Source organism: Haemorhous mexicanus, chromosome 19 (genome assembly GCF_027477595.1).
Source record: "Haemorhous mexicanus isolate bHaeMex1 chromosome 19, bHaeMex1.pri, whole genome shotgun sequence".
Classification (NCBI taxonomy): domain Eukaryota; kingdom Metazoa; phylum Chordata; class Aves; order Passeriformes; family Fringillidae; genus Haemorhous; species Haemorhous mexicanus.
This window is the reverse complement of record NC_082359.1, coordinates 9570088-9584223: the sequence shown is the minus strand read 5'-3', so window position 1 is coordinate 9584223 and position 14136 is coordinate 9570088. Positions and strand designations below refer to the sequence as shown.

The 14136-nt window shown below is 56.1% G+C and overlaps 1 protein-coding gene across 1 annotated transcript in view; it reads left to right on the top strand.

Moving 5' to 3' along the window:
- The window catches only part of MYO18B (myosin XVIIIB), a 64222-nt gene that overhangs the window by 26933 nt on the left and 23153 nt on the right, over positions 1 to 14136 (top strand). The window contains exons 21-34 of the mRNA XM_059863864.1: positions 565 to 757; positions 1467 to 1576; positions 3161 to 3226; positions 4445 to 4573; positions 4785 to 4928; positions 6348 to 6437; positions 7623 to 7742; positions 7854 to 7962; positions 8416 to 8540; positions 9750 to 9904; positions 10630 to 10753; positions 11339 to 11533; positions 11635 to 11745; positions 12381 to 12485. Of these exons, the coding sequence (XP_059719847.1) occupies positions 565 to 757; positions 1467 to 1576; positions 3161 to 3226; positions 4445 to 4573; positions 4785 to 4928; positions 6348 to 6437; positions 7623 to 7742; positions 7854 to 7962; positions 8416 to 8540; positions 9750 to 9904; positions 10630 to 10753; positions 11339 to 11533; positions 11635 to 11745; positions 12381 to 12485 (1776 nt within the window). The remainder of the gene's footprint in view (positions 1 to 564; positions 758 to 1466; positions 1577 to 3160; positions 3227 to 4444; positions 4574 to 4784; positions 4929 to 6347; positions 6438 to 7622; positions 7743 to 7853; positions 7963 to 8415; positions 8541 to 9749; positions 9905 to 10629; positions 10754 to 11338; positions 11534 to 11634; positions 11746 to 12380; positions 12486 to 14136) is intronic.

The window sequence follows — 14136 nt, the reverse complement described above, 5'->3', positions numbered from 1 at the left end:
TCACACGGATCTCACACGGATCTCACACAGTTTACAAACAGATCTCACACAGATTACAAACAGTTTACAAACTGATCTCACACAGATCACACACAATTTACACACAGATCACACACAGATTACAGGAGCACCTCGCTGCTTTAATCCTCTTAAGTGCTCAGACAGTAACCAGCCCTTGGCGCTGGGCACATGCCAGGCTCCTGCTGCTCTCACACCTCATTAAGTGGCCAAACTCTCTCAGGAGATGAGGCTCAGGCTCTGCTGAGTCCCTGACCAGCGTGTTTTGGGGTCTTTCCTGTCCCTGGCAAACCCCCTCCCCAGCATCCCTCAACCCCAGTGGTCTTTAATGTTCCTGGTACATTTTCTGGCACATCACCTGAACACATCAGAAGGAAGGGTCCTGCTCACCACCCGTGTTCACCCTCTGATTGAAGCTGTTCCCAACTCAGAGCTGACCCCTCCACCTGCCCAGACACCCTGCAGGTGCACAGGGAGCATTTCCCTCTGCCAGCACGTGCTCACCCTTTGTCCCCTCCATCCCCACTGACCTCTGCCACCCTACAGGATGCCCTCACCAACCTCCTCCGACGGTCCCAGCTGCACTTTGTCCACTGCCTCCTCCCAGGGATGGGCTGGGAAGGGCCGGTCCCTCGGCCCCCAGCGCCACCAGATGCAGCCCCACAGCTGGATGTGGTGGCCCTGAGGACACAGCTGGAGGGGACCCAGCTCCTGGATGCCCTGCGCCTCCACCGTGTTGGTATGTCCAGACCCTGCCTGGCCCGTGCCTGTCCCACCTGCAGCTCCCTGCCCCTGCTCAGCCCTTCCAGCCTTTGCTCATCACCTGCTTCTCAACAGCAGGCAAGGAATCCTCCTTCAGAAATTCCCCATTCAGAAATTCTCCTCCATTTTTATTCCTGCTTTTTGCAGGGGTTCTGAGCCCCTCTCATGCCTGAGCTCTGTAGTTGCAGCTCCAGTGGAGCATCAGGCTGGACCTGCACTGCCCACAGCCACAGCCCATGCCATGGGGACAGGGAGCTGTGCAGGAGGCCCAGGGGCATGTCCTGTGTCACACAAGGTGCTGAGGTGGCATCTGGCCACCTCAAACTCAGCTCAGTGCCCTCTTCCTGCTCTCACTGCAGGGGTTTCTCTCTCATGCAGCTCCTCATGTCCCCTCCACCCCCAGTGCCCTTTGCTGTTCACAGGATGTCCCAGCAGGTCCCTCCCCAGTGTGCCAGAGCCAATGCCAGTGCCCCGGGTGTGGTGCAGCCCCCAAGAGCCCTCTGTGCCCCCAGGCTATTCGGATCATGCCCTGGGTGTGCTGCAGCCCCCAAGAGCCCTGTGTGCCCCCAGGCTGTTAGGATCATGCCCTGGGTGTGGTGCAGCCCCCAAGAGCCCTGTGTGCCCCCAGGCTGTTAGGATCATGCCCTGGGTGTGGTGCAGCCCCCAAGAGCCCTGTGTGCCCCCAGGCTATTCGGACCGGCTGCTCCTCACCCAGTTCCGCAGGCGTTTCCAGCTGCTGGCTCCCGAGGTGATGAAGAAGCACAACTCTGCCTATGAGGTGCCAGATGAGAGCAAGGTGTGTGCTGGGCTGGGGGGCACGGGCTGAGACCCCCAGTGGGGCTGTGAGATGCCAGAACTGAGGGGAGGGTGTGGGCATTGCTGTGGTCCAGTCCCTCTCCGTGGCTCCCCAAAAACCTGGGGCTGAGGACAAGCCAGGCAACATTCCCAGGGACCCAAGAGAGCAGGGGCCGTGGAATCCTCTGGGCATCACCTGCAGCCCGGGGTGACTCCTCATCTCATCTCACCCCCTGATGCTGAAAGCCAAAAGAGCTCAGGAGGGAATCTGGACACCTGCCAGTTTTATTTGTTTCTGAGTAAATTTGTAGCAAAACCAGCGCAAAGCCATGCCTGGAACAAGGCTGTGGGTGAGCCACCAAGAGCTGAGAGGAGCTGAATTAAAGCTGGGCACGTGCTGTGTTGTGCAAACTGCAGCCAGCATGTGCAAAGGCAGTTAAGACCTCGGGATTTAATAAGACAAGTCTGACAATTGGGAAAGGTCAATATTGCTATGAAATGCTGTCGGAGGCAGAGGGTGCCTTGTCAGCAGCGTGTAAGCAGGGGATTTGGAAAATCCCATCCTCCCCAGAGCTTGCTGCCACGAGGGTTTGTCAGCTGGGAAATGCTTCCTAGGACACGGCATTAACCTGGCTGCTGGAGCAGGAGAGAGGCTCAGCTGTTGGGGGACAGGGCAGTGAGGGCTGGCCCTGTGCTTGTGCTGGGGTGGGACTGTCCTGCACAGCCCTGCACCAGTCCTGGTCCCAGCAGTGCCACCAGAACAGGCACAGCCACAGCTCTGCTGCTTCCTCACCCTGGCACGGTGTTTGTGCTCTGTGATCCCTGTCTCATTCCCTGGTGTGCCCCATGCCCTCCTTGCAGGGCTGCTGGTGAGGCCAGGGGTGCAATCCTGCTGCTCCTGGGTCCATGGTGGAATATTCCTTCTGTGGGTTTGTCCTTCATGATGATGTGTGGAGTGAGGTGTTACAGAGGATTTTTGTTACAATTTCTGTAGCCCTGGGGCTTTCAAACCACCCATCCATCCAGTGTGGCTGCCCCGGGAGGGTGGCTGGTGTTGCTGCTGTTATGTCCATGTTCTGGTCTAAAGCTTGGAGTAATTGAGTTCAGGATTCTCCTTGGGATAATCTCCTGCTTGAATCCTTCAGGAGTTCTGTGCTGTGGGCTCAGGGGAGAACTCAGCCCTTCCTCCTGGTTTTTGGCTCCATGGGATGAGCTGTTGGTGAGGTGGGCAGGAGAGGAGCACTGGGTGCAGCTGGAGGGTGCTGGGACAGGCACTGTCCCCTGTGTCACCTCCTGGCCGTGCACCAAGGCTCTGCCAGACCAGGGATGGCAGCAAAAGGAGGAAAATCTCACCTGCAGCTGCAGATCTCTGCTCCCCATCCTGCTGAAAGCCTCGGGGGAGCGAAGTCCTTGCAGTGGGACTTAGGACTGGGCTTTGGCAAGGGGAGGAGGAAAGGAGGGCAGAGCTGGATGAACCCCCACTGGGTGCCCATGAGGACTGGGGGTCTCTGCACCCCATTTCAGCAGCTCCCAGCAGGGTGTGGCTGTTTCCTGAGCAGTCCCATGATGTGTCCCTTCTCCACAGGCTATTGAGGAGCTGTTCCAGGCACTGGATCTGGAGAAGAAGAGCATTGCCATAGGACGCACCCAGGTACCACGACTGTGCCCTGCCTCCCTGTTGCTCTGGTGTGTGTGGGCACAGCCCCATGCCAGCCTCCCCAGCTGCCCAAAGTTCCCCAAACTGGGGACAAAGGCTCTCCTCCACTGCTGCATGTGGCACCAGGTGGCCTGGAAAACTGAGACTTCCTAAATATCAGAGCAAAACCTCATAATTCTCATCTGAAAGCAGTACCCAGGGTAAATCCTGCATCTAATTACCAAAATCCAGCCAGTATTTAAGTTCCTAATTACCATTGATGTCTCCTGGGAGTGAAGGGGGCTTGGGCAGCTCGTGGGTTTGCTGCAGAGCAGGAACTGTCACAGCAACCACATTTGAACTTCAGTGTGATGGTGTGAAAGAAAAATTCATTTCACGTGCGTGCTTGCCTTCAGCTCTGGAGTTTGTAAAGAAAGAATTCACGGAACGGTTCTGTGGAGCAAAATGACTTTCTTTTATCCTGCACTGTGCAGTTTGTAATTATCTCCTCTCTGGAACCCTTGTTCTTAATCAATAGCATGGTGGCAGCCCTGGTCACATTTCGTTAGGGACGGGTTGGCTTTGCCGTCGCTTTGAGCATTGATTTTGTACCAGCTGTGAAACTCGCGGGGTTGGGGAGTTAATTCAGACATTAATGAGGCAATCGAATGGGTGGTGGAGCAATCAGGGCATCAGCTCATGAGAGAGCCACTTTGCTTGGGGTTGTGCTTTGATTCAATTTGGCATGGCTAAAACGCAGCTCTCTCAGCACAGCCCCGGCCTCGCCCGGGTCACTCAGGGTTATTAAAGCTGGGCCATGCAAATGGTTGGGAGCTCCTGATCCTGGATTCCAAGAGCTTCTCCCAGCAGTGACCCAGAGACACTTCAGACACTCAGAGATCAATACTGGCCTGGGTCTGATGGCATCAGCAAACCTGTGTCATTTCTGAGGCGTTTCAGAGAATGAAAGCCATTTGGTTTATTTTGGTTTTGCTAGTGTAACACATCAATGCTGTTACCTGTGTGTGCATCTGTGTGTCACCTGTCAGAATCCTCTGTCAGTGGAGGTATCCATCCCATCCCTCCATCCCATCCCCACAGTGAGAGGAAAGGGCAGCATCCCACAGAAAAAGTTTTGAGGAATTGCACCTTGTGATGGTCGATGCCTCCCTCAAGGAGGAAGAAGAGTTTCCAGCCCTGACCTGGGGTGTGTAACCAGTTCCTTGCTGCCAGGTGTTCCTGAAGCCAGGGGTGATCTCCAGGCTGGAGAAGCAGCGGGACAAGCTGATAGCCCAGAAGATGACTCTGCTCCAGGCTGCCTGCAAGGGCTTCCTCAGCCGCCAGAAGTTCAAGAGATTGAAGGTACCCATCCTGTGGGTTGGGGACACCTGAGCCCACAGCACACAAATAACAGCTCTTCTGAGCTCCTTGAAGCTTTCCCCTGCAGCCATGAGATGCTGTGCTGCCATCCCTGAGCTCCTCTGCCACCCTTCCCTGTCCAACCTGGTGTCCCAGCCTGGTCCTCTCTGGCAGTCCTGGCTGGGTGGGGGTGATGGCTGCTGTGTCCCCACAGATCCAGCGCCTGGCCATCCGCTGCATCCAGAAGAACCTGCAGCTGTTCCAGGCAGTCAGGCACTGGCCCTGGTGGCAGCTGCTGAGCCACCTGAGGCCCCTGCTCAGCGTCAACCTCGCCGAGGAGCAGCTCCGTGCTAAGGAGGTGAGTGCCAAGGGATGGGTGGGACAGGACAGAACAGGACAGTGTCGCTCTAGGAACTAAATAAAATGACTCAGACACTGGAATCTCCAAGGTAGAAAGAAGGGCAGTTTAATTTCTGACTCCAACGTTTATAGATTTTCCAAAGTGACAGTGGATTGGAGGGTGACAGTGCCACCTCTCCAATGACACTGGACAAACCAACAGTCCATCAAATTTCTCCTCCTCTAGAAGAGAATGTAAAACAATAATTATTTAGAGAAAAGCATGTGAGAAAGTTCATTACAGCAATGTAAACATCAGAAGGCTTAGAAGAACTTAGAAGAACAGGGCGACAGGACAGGGTGCTTTAGGAGCTCTGCCTGATGGATTGCTCGAGTTGGAAGTCACTTCTGCCCAGGCAAAGATGTTTTTCCTACTGTCCAGCAGTTGCCATCTGTTCTTAGCCCAGTGTCACACATTCTGCAGCGCTGTGGAGTGACAAGTGACTTCGTGCTTAGAGGAACAGTAGCAAACACACCATGTCCCCAGAGTCAAACTCCATTCCAGGGTTCCCCCACTGCCCTCCTTGTGCCCTCTGCAAGCTCCAGGGGCTGTGTCCCCTGAGCCAAACCCCTGGGGATGGGCTTGTCAGCCCCACCCATGTGGGGTGCTGAGAGATGAGCATTCAAACACCCCTGTGACAGAGGGGACTCCACTCTGTGCTGTCCCCAGTGCTGTGCTGGCATCCACCTGTGTTGCCCCAGGTGATGGGAGATGCTAATGGACATTTTTTGTCCCAGGAAAGGCTCCTTTCACCCCTCTGCACCCTCTGAGACCTGTGCTAAATTCCCATCTTCCCTGGAGTCCCGCTCCTCCTCTTGCCTTAGTGAGGTTTTAACAAGATGTTTTCAGGCTGGCTCGGATGAAATAAAAGCTGCCCAAACCTCTCTTTTTGTCTCCAAACCCATCTGGGATCTATCAGGCCCCATCATCTGTTAACCTCTGTTTTTATCACCACTCTGCACGTTCAGTGTTGGACATCAAAGCAGGACAAGGCTGCATGGAGCAGCTCCTGCTGCCTGGGAAGGAATCACAGCCAACACCGTGCCTCTGCACCGTGCTCTGATACCTGCCAGGGCCCTGGGACACTCCCTGGGCATGATCCAGGCCCCTGGCTGTTCATCCCAGGCTTTTGAGGTTTGCTGCTCTCTCATAAAACATGCTCCACACACAGCAAAGCTGACATTCCCTCTGATGGAATTCATGTCAGGAGCTGTAGTCCCGGCAATTTGCAGTGAGCAGCCTTCAAAGTTGCCTGGTAAATTTTATTAATAAGGCAGCTATGTCTCTTCCACTTATTTTGAACAGAAAACAAGGTTTTCATAAATAAACCGAGGATGCTGGAACTCTCAGTGTGTGTTTTTTTCCAATCTTCCCTAGGAGGAGCTGGCGGCGCTGAGAAGGAAGCTGGAAAAATCTGAGCAGGCATGCAGCGAGCTCAGACAGACTACAGAGAGTCTGGAGAGCAAGGTACAGCCCCAGAACCTCTGGTACAGACCCCAAAACACCTGATATAGACCCCAAAACCTCTGCCACAGCCCTGTTTGGCCAGGTTGGGAAGGGAGCTGATGGGGATGAACAGGAGCAGCAGTTCCAGCAGAGCAGGAGGAGCCATGGGCAGGGGCAGCTGCCAGGGATCCTCTGGACAGGATTCTGGACAGGCTGCAGTGTCCAGCTGCAGAATTCCAGGCTGGCATCACTCCAGGCTGCCCAGAGAAGCTGTGGCTGCCCCATCCCTGGAAGTATCCAAGGTTAGGTTGGATGGGGCTGGGAGCAGCCTGGTCTGGTGGAAGGTGTCCCTGCCCCTGGGGTGGAACTGGATGGGCTTTAAGGTCCTTTCCAGCCCAAACCATTCTGGGATTCCATATTCCCAGCTGGCTGCTGGTCCTCTGTGGGCTCTGCTCTTGGATACGCAGCTCCTTGTGATTGTGCCTGGGATTTTGCCAAGCATCATGAGGAGAAGGAGCTCCCAAGGTTTCTATAAATACTCTGGGTTTTCCCATCTCCCTTGGCTGCAGCAGGGCTGGGCTGGGTCTAGGCTGCAGCTCTGCCTAATGGAGCCAACAGCCCCCAAGGCCAGGACCCTCCTCATCCCTGGGAAGGGGGTAAAGATGGTTTAGTTTAAGCCCTTTGGGAATGCTGAGCAAGGCAACTGCCTCAGGGCAGACCTGGGAAAACACCAGGGAGAGAAATCCTGTGGGATTTGCTTACTGGGTTAAGCTTGTGGGACTCCCTAAGGAGCTGGTGCCTGCACAATGTGAGGTGCCTTAAAATGCTGTCAGACACAGGAGAGGAGTGTTGGAAGGCTGTGTTTTCCTGTGGCTCTGCAGCCCCTCTCTGGACTGGCTGAGCAGGAGGGACCATGTGCCCGTCTGCTCTGCGGAAAATGGAATTGATTTTCTGGATTAATAATTCTCCCCTTCTGCTCCTGGTTTCAAAGGAAATTTAATGCAATAAAGTAGGACAATGGAGAGCTGTGATGAGCCCTGCAGTGCAGGCAGCGTGGCACAGGCAACTGCCACCCAGGAGCCGGGGCTCCCACTGGTGACCCTGGCCAGGGCTGTGTGCACTCCTGAGACCAGGCAGAGCTGTCAGGTGGCTGTGGCATGGCAGAACCCCCCCAGCCATGCCCAGACTGCCCCCCTGCTCCCCCAGATCATCGACCTGACCACGGAGCTGTCGGATGAGCGCTACAAGGGCGATGTCACCTGCCAGGCCCTGGATGGGGAGCGGGCGGAGCGGCTGCGGGGCACCCGCGAGCTGCAGGAGCTGCAGGTACCAAAGTCCTGAGCCCTGTGCGGTGACAGTGGCCCTGCCATCCCCCTGACACAGCTCTCCTGAGTGCCCCAGCACCAGGTAGAGCTGCTCCCTTCCTCCCTTCCCCAGAGCAAACACGACCAACTGCAGAAGAAACTGGAGTCGGTGGAGAAGCAGCTGGAAGAGGCCCAGCAGCTGGTGCAGCTGCGTGAGATGAAGATCAGCGGCTCTGGAGGAGGTAGGGATGTCCCTCCGGAGGCAGTGCATGCTCTGGACATCCAGCCTGAGCTGTGGGGCCACAGAGAAGAGGGCAGAGGTTTGTCCCCCCCAGTCAGTGCCACTCTGCAGCCCCTGGCCTCTCCAGAGTGTTCTGTCACCCCGCATTGCTCATCCAGCGGGAGCTGGCAGTGACAGCTTGGGGATACAGATCTGGATCTGGCATGGGGCTGGTGTGCTGTGCCCCAGGGTGCTGCTGGCACTGCTGGGATGGGATGGGATGGGCACACAAGCTGTGCCTGAGGCAGGGCATGTGTTCTGTGCGAGTGGGGCAGCCCTGGGAACACGAGGCAGATCCATGTCCCATAGCTCTGTGTCGGTGTCAGTCCCTTGTGCATCCCCTCCCCTGCCCCCAGCAGGGCCACAGGGGCTGGTCAGGGCCCCAGCAGCCACCCTGGGTGTCTCTCGTTGGCAGAGGACGAGTGGCAGGTGAGGTTTGACTGTGCCCAGACCGAGATCGTGTTCCTGCGGAAGCGGCTGGCGCAGCTGGAGGAGCGGCTGGAGGCAGAGCTGGGCACCAGGACAGGGCTGGAGCAAAAGGCAAGTGCTACCAGCCCAGGAGGGGACAGGGATAACCAAGGCAGCAGGGCTATCCTAGGGATATTCCTCCTCCTGCTCCCAGGAGCTTTGCAGGGCTGAGGCTCAGCATTGCATCTGCTTCTTGCTGCTGCTCCCACTGACCAGGGAAAACCAGATATTCCCCACAGGTTTGAGCCTCAGAAATCACTTTTGCATAGCAAAATTCCACCTTGGTCAAGTGTGAGCATGGGCACGGGGTGAGGAGCTGTGGGCAGAGGGTTTTCAGTGGTGGGACTTGGTGCTGCTCTGGATTTAGGAGCTGTACAGGGTTGTGCTCTCCCCATCTGTCACACAAAGAGCTGGCAGCTCCCGAGCTTTGCCCTGAGGAAAAAAAAGTCCCTGAGCACTGCCTGGGAGCCAGGTCACTTCCCATAAGGATAAAACAAAGAAATAAAGATTTCTCATGGTACATTAAATAGTAATAAGAAAGAAGCTGACTCTTAGGAGCTTGGGTAAGCGAAGCAGCCCATTTGCTCTCAGTTAGTTTGGAATTACAAGCTTCATTAATGCAAGATTTTGCTTATTTAAAGTCATTCCTTAACGACTCCATTCCCTGGCGTGGGAGAGCTCTGAGTGTCTGTCCCAAACACAGTGGGAATCCTTGGGGATTCCAGTCCTTTTTGCAGAGAAATGGGATCAGGCATCGCCCCGGGGCAGCTCTGCTGACTCAGCAGGAGGGGCTGGGATGCTGCAGGAACTCGGAGGGTGCCTGGAGCTGGAGGAGTCACAGGTTGTCCTTGTTCAGTGAAAAAATCTCTGGGTGAACCAACCCTGGGGAATGCAGTGAGGCTGAATCCTGGTGGGGATCTTATCCAGGGGGTGTGGGGTCAGTGGGGTTCCTCCTCTGCGGGGTGTGTGGGGTCATTGGGGTCCTTCCTCTGTGGGATGAGTGGGGTCCAAGGGTCCTTCCTCTGAATTGAGTGTGCTATGGAGTCTATGGGGTCCCACCTGTGTGGGGTCCATGTGTCCCTCCTCTGTGGGCTGTGTGTGCCTTGGAGTCCATGGGGTCCCTCCTGTGTGGCATCCACGTGTCCCTCTTCTGTGGGATGCCCGTACCATGGGGTCTACGAGATCCCTCCTGCACGGGGCGCACGTTTCCATCTCCTGTGGGGTGCGTGGGGTCCGTGTGTCCCCCCCTGGTGCCACAGCCCCTGCCTGTGCCCCCTGCAGCTGGGCGAGGCGCGGGCAGCGTGCCAGGCGGCGCGGGACGGCGCGCAGCGGCTGCGGCGGCGCTGCCAGCGCCTGGCCTGCGAGCTGGAGGATGCCCGGGTGCTGGCTGAGAGCCAGCAGAGCCGCAGCCACGAGCTGGAGAAGAGGCAGAAGAAGTAAGGCATGGGGAATGGGGAGGGCTGGGGGTGCTGGAGCAGGAGCCAGGGAGTGGGGAGGGTTGGGGTGGGTGAGGAGCTGTGTCGCGGATGTGTTCTGTGAAAAATCCTTTGGTTAGGATCTTGTCTCCTGAGAAGCCGAGAGGCCTCAGAAACGAAATGTAAAAAATAATTATCTGCTGCTGTGGAATGCAACAGGTCCATCTTGGATTGGTCTCATGAGGTTGTTTTTAATTAATGGCCAATCACAGTCTGGCTGTCTCGGACTCTCTGGTCAGTCACAAGATTTTATTATCATTCCATTTTCCTTTCTATTCCTTTTTAGCCTTCTGATGAAATCCTTTTCTCTCTATTCTTTTAGTATAGTTTTAGTATATAATTTTCTTTTAATATAATATTTATCATAAAATAATAAATCAGCCTTCTGAAACATGGAGTCAAGATTCTCATCTCTTCCCTCATCCTGGGACCCCTGTGAACACCACCACAGAGCTGCTGTAAGGGTGGAGCTGTTTTTTCATCTGTTTCAGCTGCTGGGAGTTATTTTTCCATCCCACTGCTGTGTGACTGACACAGGGTCTGAGCCCAGACTGGTTTGGGTTGGAAGGGACCTTAAAGGTCATCCAGTTCCATCCCTATGGAATATTCCCTATAAATATTCTCCTTCCACTATCCCGGATTGCTCCCAGCCCTGTCCAGCCTGACCTTGTTGTGCTGCCCTCCAGGTTTGACCTGCAGTTAGCCCAGGCCCTGGGGCAATCTGCCTTCGAGAAGAGCCTCCGTGAAAAGCTGTCCCAGGAGAACACCAGCATCCGCTGGGAGATGGGCAAACTGCAGCAGAGCCTGGAGGTAAGAGGAGAGCCCACTGTGCTGTCTTGGAGCCAGTTTTGGGAGCAGCACCGATTACCTCTGCAATTAGAGCAGGGGCAATCAGGAAACTTGATTCCAGTTTCTCTTAGCACAGCTCAGTGTGTTTCAGTCTCCTTCTAGAAGGGGTGCTGCTATGTAAAAGTGATCCCCACCCCATGATTCAGCTCATCAGGGTCTCCCCCACTTTCACTGGGGTCACTTGTGCCCTTCCTCCCATGCTTCCCCCAGTCCCACCTTGGGGAAGGTGCTGTCTGTGCCCTGTGGGATGGTGCTGCTGCACCAAATGCCACCCTGGTGGCAGGGGCTGGGCTGGGGGGACCCCCCAGGGCTGCTGCCAGCACCCCGAGGCAGCTGGGGCTGCAGGGAACCCTCGGGGGACACCCCAGGGGAGTGGGAAGCTGAGGTCAGGATCAAGAGGGAAAGGTGGGGATGGGGGTCTGGGTGTGGGGCGGGGGCTGCCCAACCCCTGCTGCTGCTCCAGGGGGTTGGGACGATGTTTTTGGGAATGCTGTGGGTTTTGAGAGTGGGGTGTGAGTGTCCAGGCTCTGACCCTGCTCTGCCCAGCACAAGGAGGCCGAGGTGGCCAGGCTGGAGCAGCAGGTGGCCGTGCTGGCTGGCCGAGTGCAGGAGCTCAGCACCCCCGGGGCCACGGACACGGTGCCTGTGCTCAAGAAGAAGCTCTGGGACCTGGAGGGCAGCGCTGCTGAGCAGAAGAAGGAGCTGGAGAGGCAAACAGCTGCTGTGGAGCACCTGGAGCAGGTAACGGGGGGCTGGGGGGGCCAGGGGGGATCTGTCCCTGCTGGGACAGCCCAACACCATCCTCACCCCTCGGGGCTGTGCATCATCTCTGGGGGTTTCAGCTCCACGAGAGGCTGGAGCTGGAGATGGAGATGATGAAGCAGATCCACCAGAAGGAGCTGGAGGACAAGGACGAGGAGCTGGAGGACACGCAGAAGTCCTGCCAGAAGAGGGTAGGTCCTCACTGGGTGGGTTGGATACTGGGTGCTCCCCAGATCTCCCCAGGAGCCCTTCCAGGGGTCCATGTTCCTGCTTTCCCACCATCACCTCGGTGTGAGCCCCAGTCACAGCCTGGGGGTGCAGATCAGGCTTTGGGTCAGGGCTGAGCCCCTGCCACGCTGGAGGAGCTGTTGGGGACAGTGTGTGAGAGCCACACGTGATGGAGCACATGGACCCACTGCTCCCAGCAGCACCAGAGTCACACCAAGGGCACCAACTCCAGGGTTTCGTTTTTTGGGGATGATTTGCAGAAAATAGCCTTTCCTCAAAGCCATGAGGTTGGTGGGTGCAAACGTGAATTCCAGAGCTGCAGGGGCAGCCTTTGGGCATGTCTGGGTGTGCTTCAGACACCCCATCCTGTCCCCAGTGTCCTGCAGGTCCCTGGAGTGCTTCCTCTCTTCTGCACTGGCACTGCCAGGGGTAGGAGGTGCTCCAGTGGCCCATTCCTGGTCCCCAGTGCTGCCTGCAGAGACCTTGGTGCTCTCCCTCTCCTGGGGAATGCCAAACCCCCACTGTGGCAGTGGCTGTGCCCTGGTGGCACCGTGAGGGCTGGCTGGGCACTGAGCATGGCTGGGTTTGTCCCACGCAGCTGCGGCAGCTGGAGATGCAGCTGGAGCAGGAGCACGAGCAGAGGCAGATGGTGCTGCACGAGAAGCAGGACCTGGAAGGGCTCATTGGCACCTTGTGTGAGCAGGTAAGGGGGCAGTGCCCTCCCAGGGGCTGCTTTGTGGGCCATGCCCTGCCCTAAAAACAGGAGTGGGGATAAACAAGTGCAGCCAGAGCAGCAGCCTGGTGTTGGTGCACGTGCAGCTGCTCGTGGTGCTCTGTTCCTCTGTCCCAGGCACTGGGATCTGGAGGTGTTGGGACTGCAGGGATCAGACAGGAGTTGGGTGGTCCCACTAAGGACCCACAGAGGGGAATTGTTCCTTTTTGTACAGAGAATAATCCAAGCAGGGGAAGGTGTCTGCTTTTTCCTGGTGTTTCAGGAGAGTCAAACTAGCCAGGTCTAGCACTGGAGTGCATCCAGCTGCCTAGAAAAGCAGTTTATCCAATCCTGCTCCTTGCAGAGGAATTATATCCCAAGCACATTTGGTGAACAAATCCTTTTCCCCTCTCTGATCAGTCTGGGGCAGCAAGTGGGAAAAAAGCAGCCCCAGTTCTGCTCCTGTTCAGCCAGCAGGTGAGGGGCTGGACTCAGCCTCCTTGGGCATCCCTTGGCATCACCTGGAGGCCATCCCAGAGCCCTGGTGGCTGAGAGAGGCCAGGGCTGAGGATGGCACCAGCTCAGTGTCACTGTCTCAGTGGTGCTGCTCCCCAGGACTGCCCAGAGGATTTGTCACATGTCCCCATGCTTCCTGCCCACCCTCACGCTGCCTTGTCCCAGTGCCACTCCCCCTGGCACAGAAACCAAGCCCAATGTCCTCTGGCTGTTGGCACAAGCTGCATTTCACCATTTCACCAGCCCTGGCAGTCCTGTGAGTTCACTGAACGGGATGAATCTGGGATCTTTGCAGCACTGGAATGGAGGGAATATTTCAAGCAGACACAAAATGGTCTGACGAGGCTTATCCAGCACAACCCTCCTGCTCCTGGCTTAGAAAATGTTTTGGGAACTGTCACAATAAATAATGCTGTATCAAAGCAGGGGATTATTACAACAGTCCAACGTGTCCTGCTTGTTCAGTGGAGGGGAGCTGAGATGGATGAGGAGGCAGCAGGAGCTGGGGGGGCTCAGGAGGAAAGGCCCCTTCTCCCTCCAGGACAGTCCCCAGCTGTTGCCCTGGCAGCCCCCCAAGGGCAGTCCTGGTGTAAAGGAAAGGGAGAGGGGGACATGCAGCTGGGATTGCTGTGAGACACAAGCACAGCTTGGCAGCAGCTATTAAATCAAATCCTGGCTTTGTCACTTAAAAATCCTGGGCTGCAGTGGTGGGAAGGGGCAGCTGGTTCCAGCTATGGCACCAAATTTATCCCCTGTGGTCGTGGAGAGACCCTGAGCAGGAGGAAAATGATGTGAGCAGTGTCCAGGATCCAGCTGGAGGGATGGCAGAACAGCAGTGGTGGTGCTGCAAACACCCTCTGGTTTGCAGAGGACAGTTCATTAAAAAATGGGAAGAAAACATCCAACCCAGAAAACTAATTAAGGAAATGGAGATGCCAATGATTTCTTGTTCCAGCAAATTCCAGCCAGCTGTAAACCAGGCTACAAGGTCAAATCCACACAGTTGATTTTAGCCAGTGAACAGAAAATAGGAGAAGGAAGGGGTTTGAAACGAGAGCCGTGGAAAACAACCTAAATGGAAAATGTTCTTATACCTCAGTGAGGCTGAAATCGAGCACTGAAACCA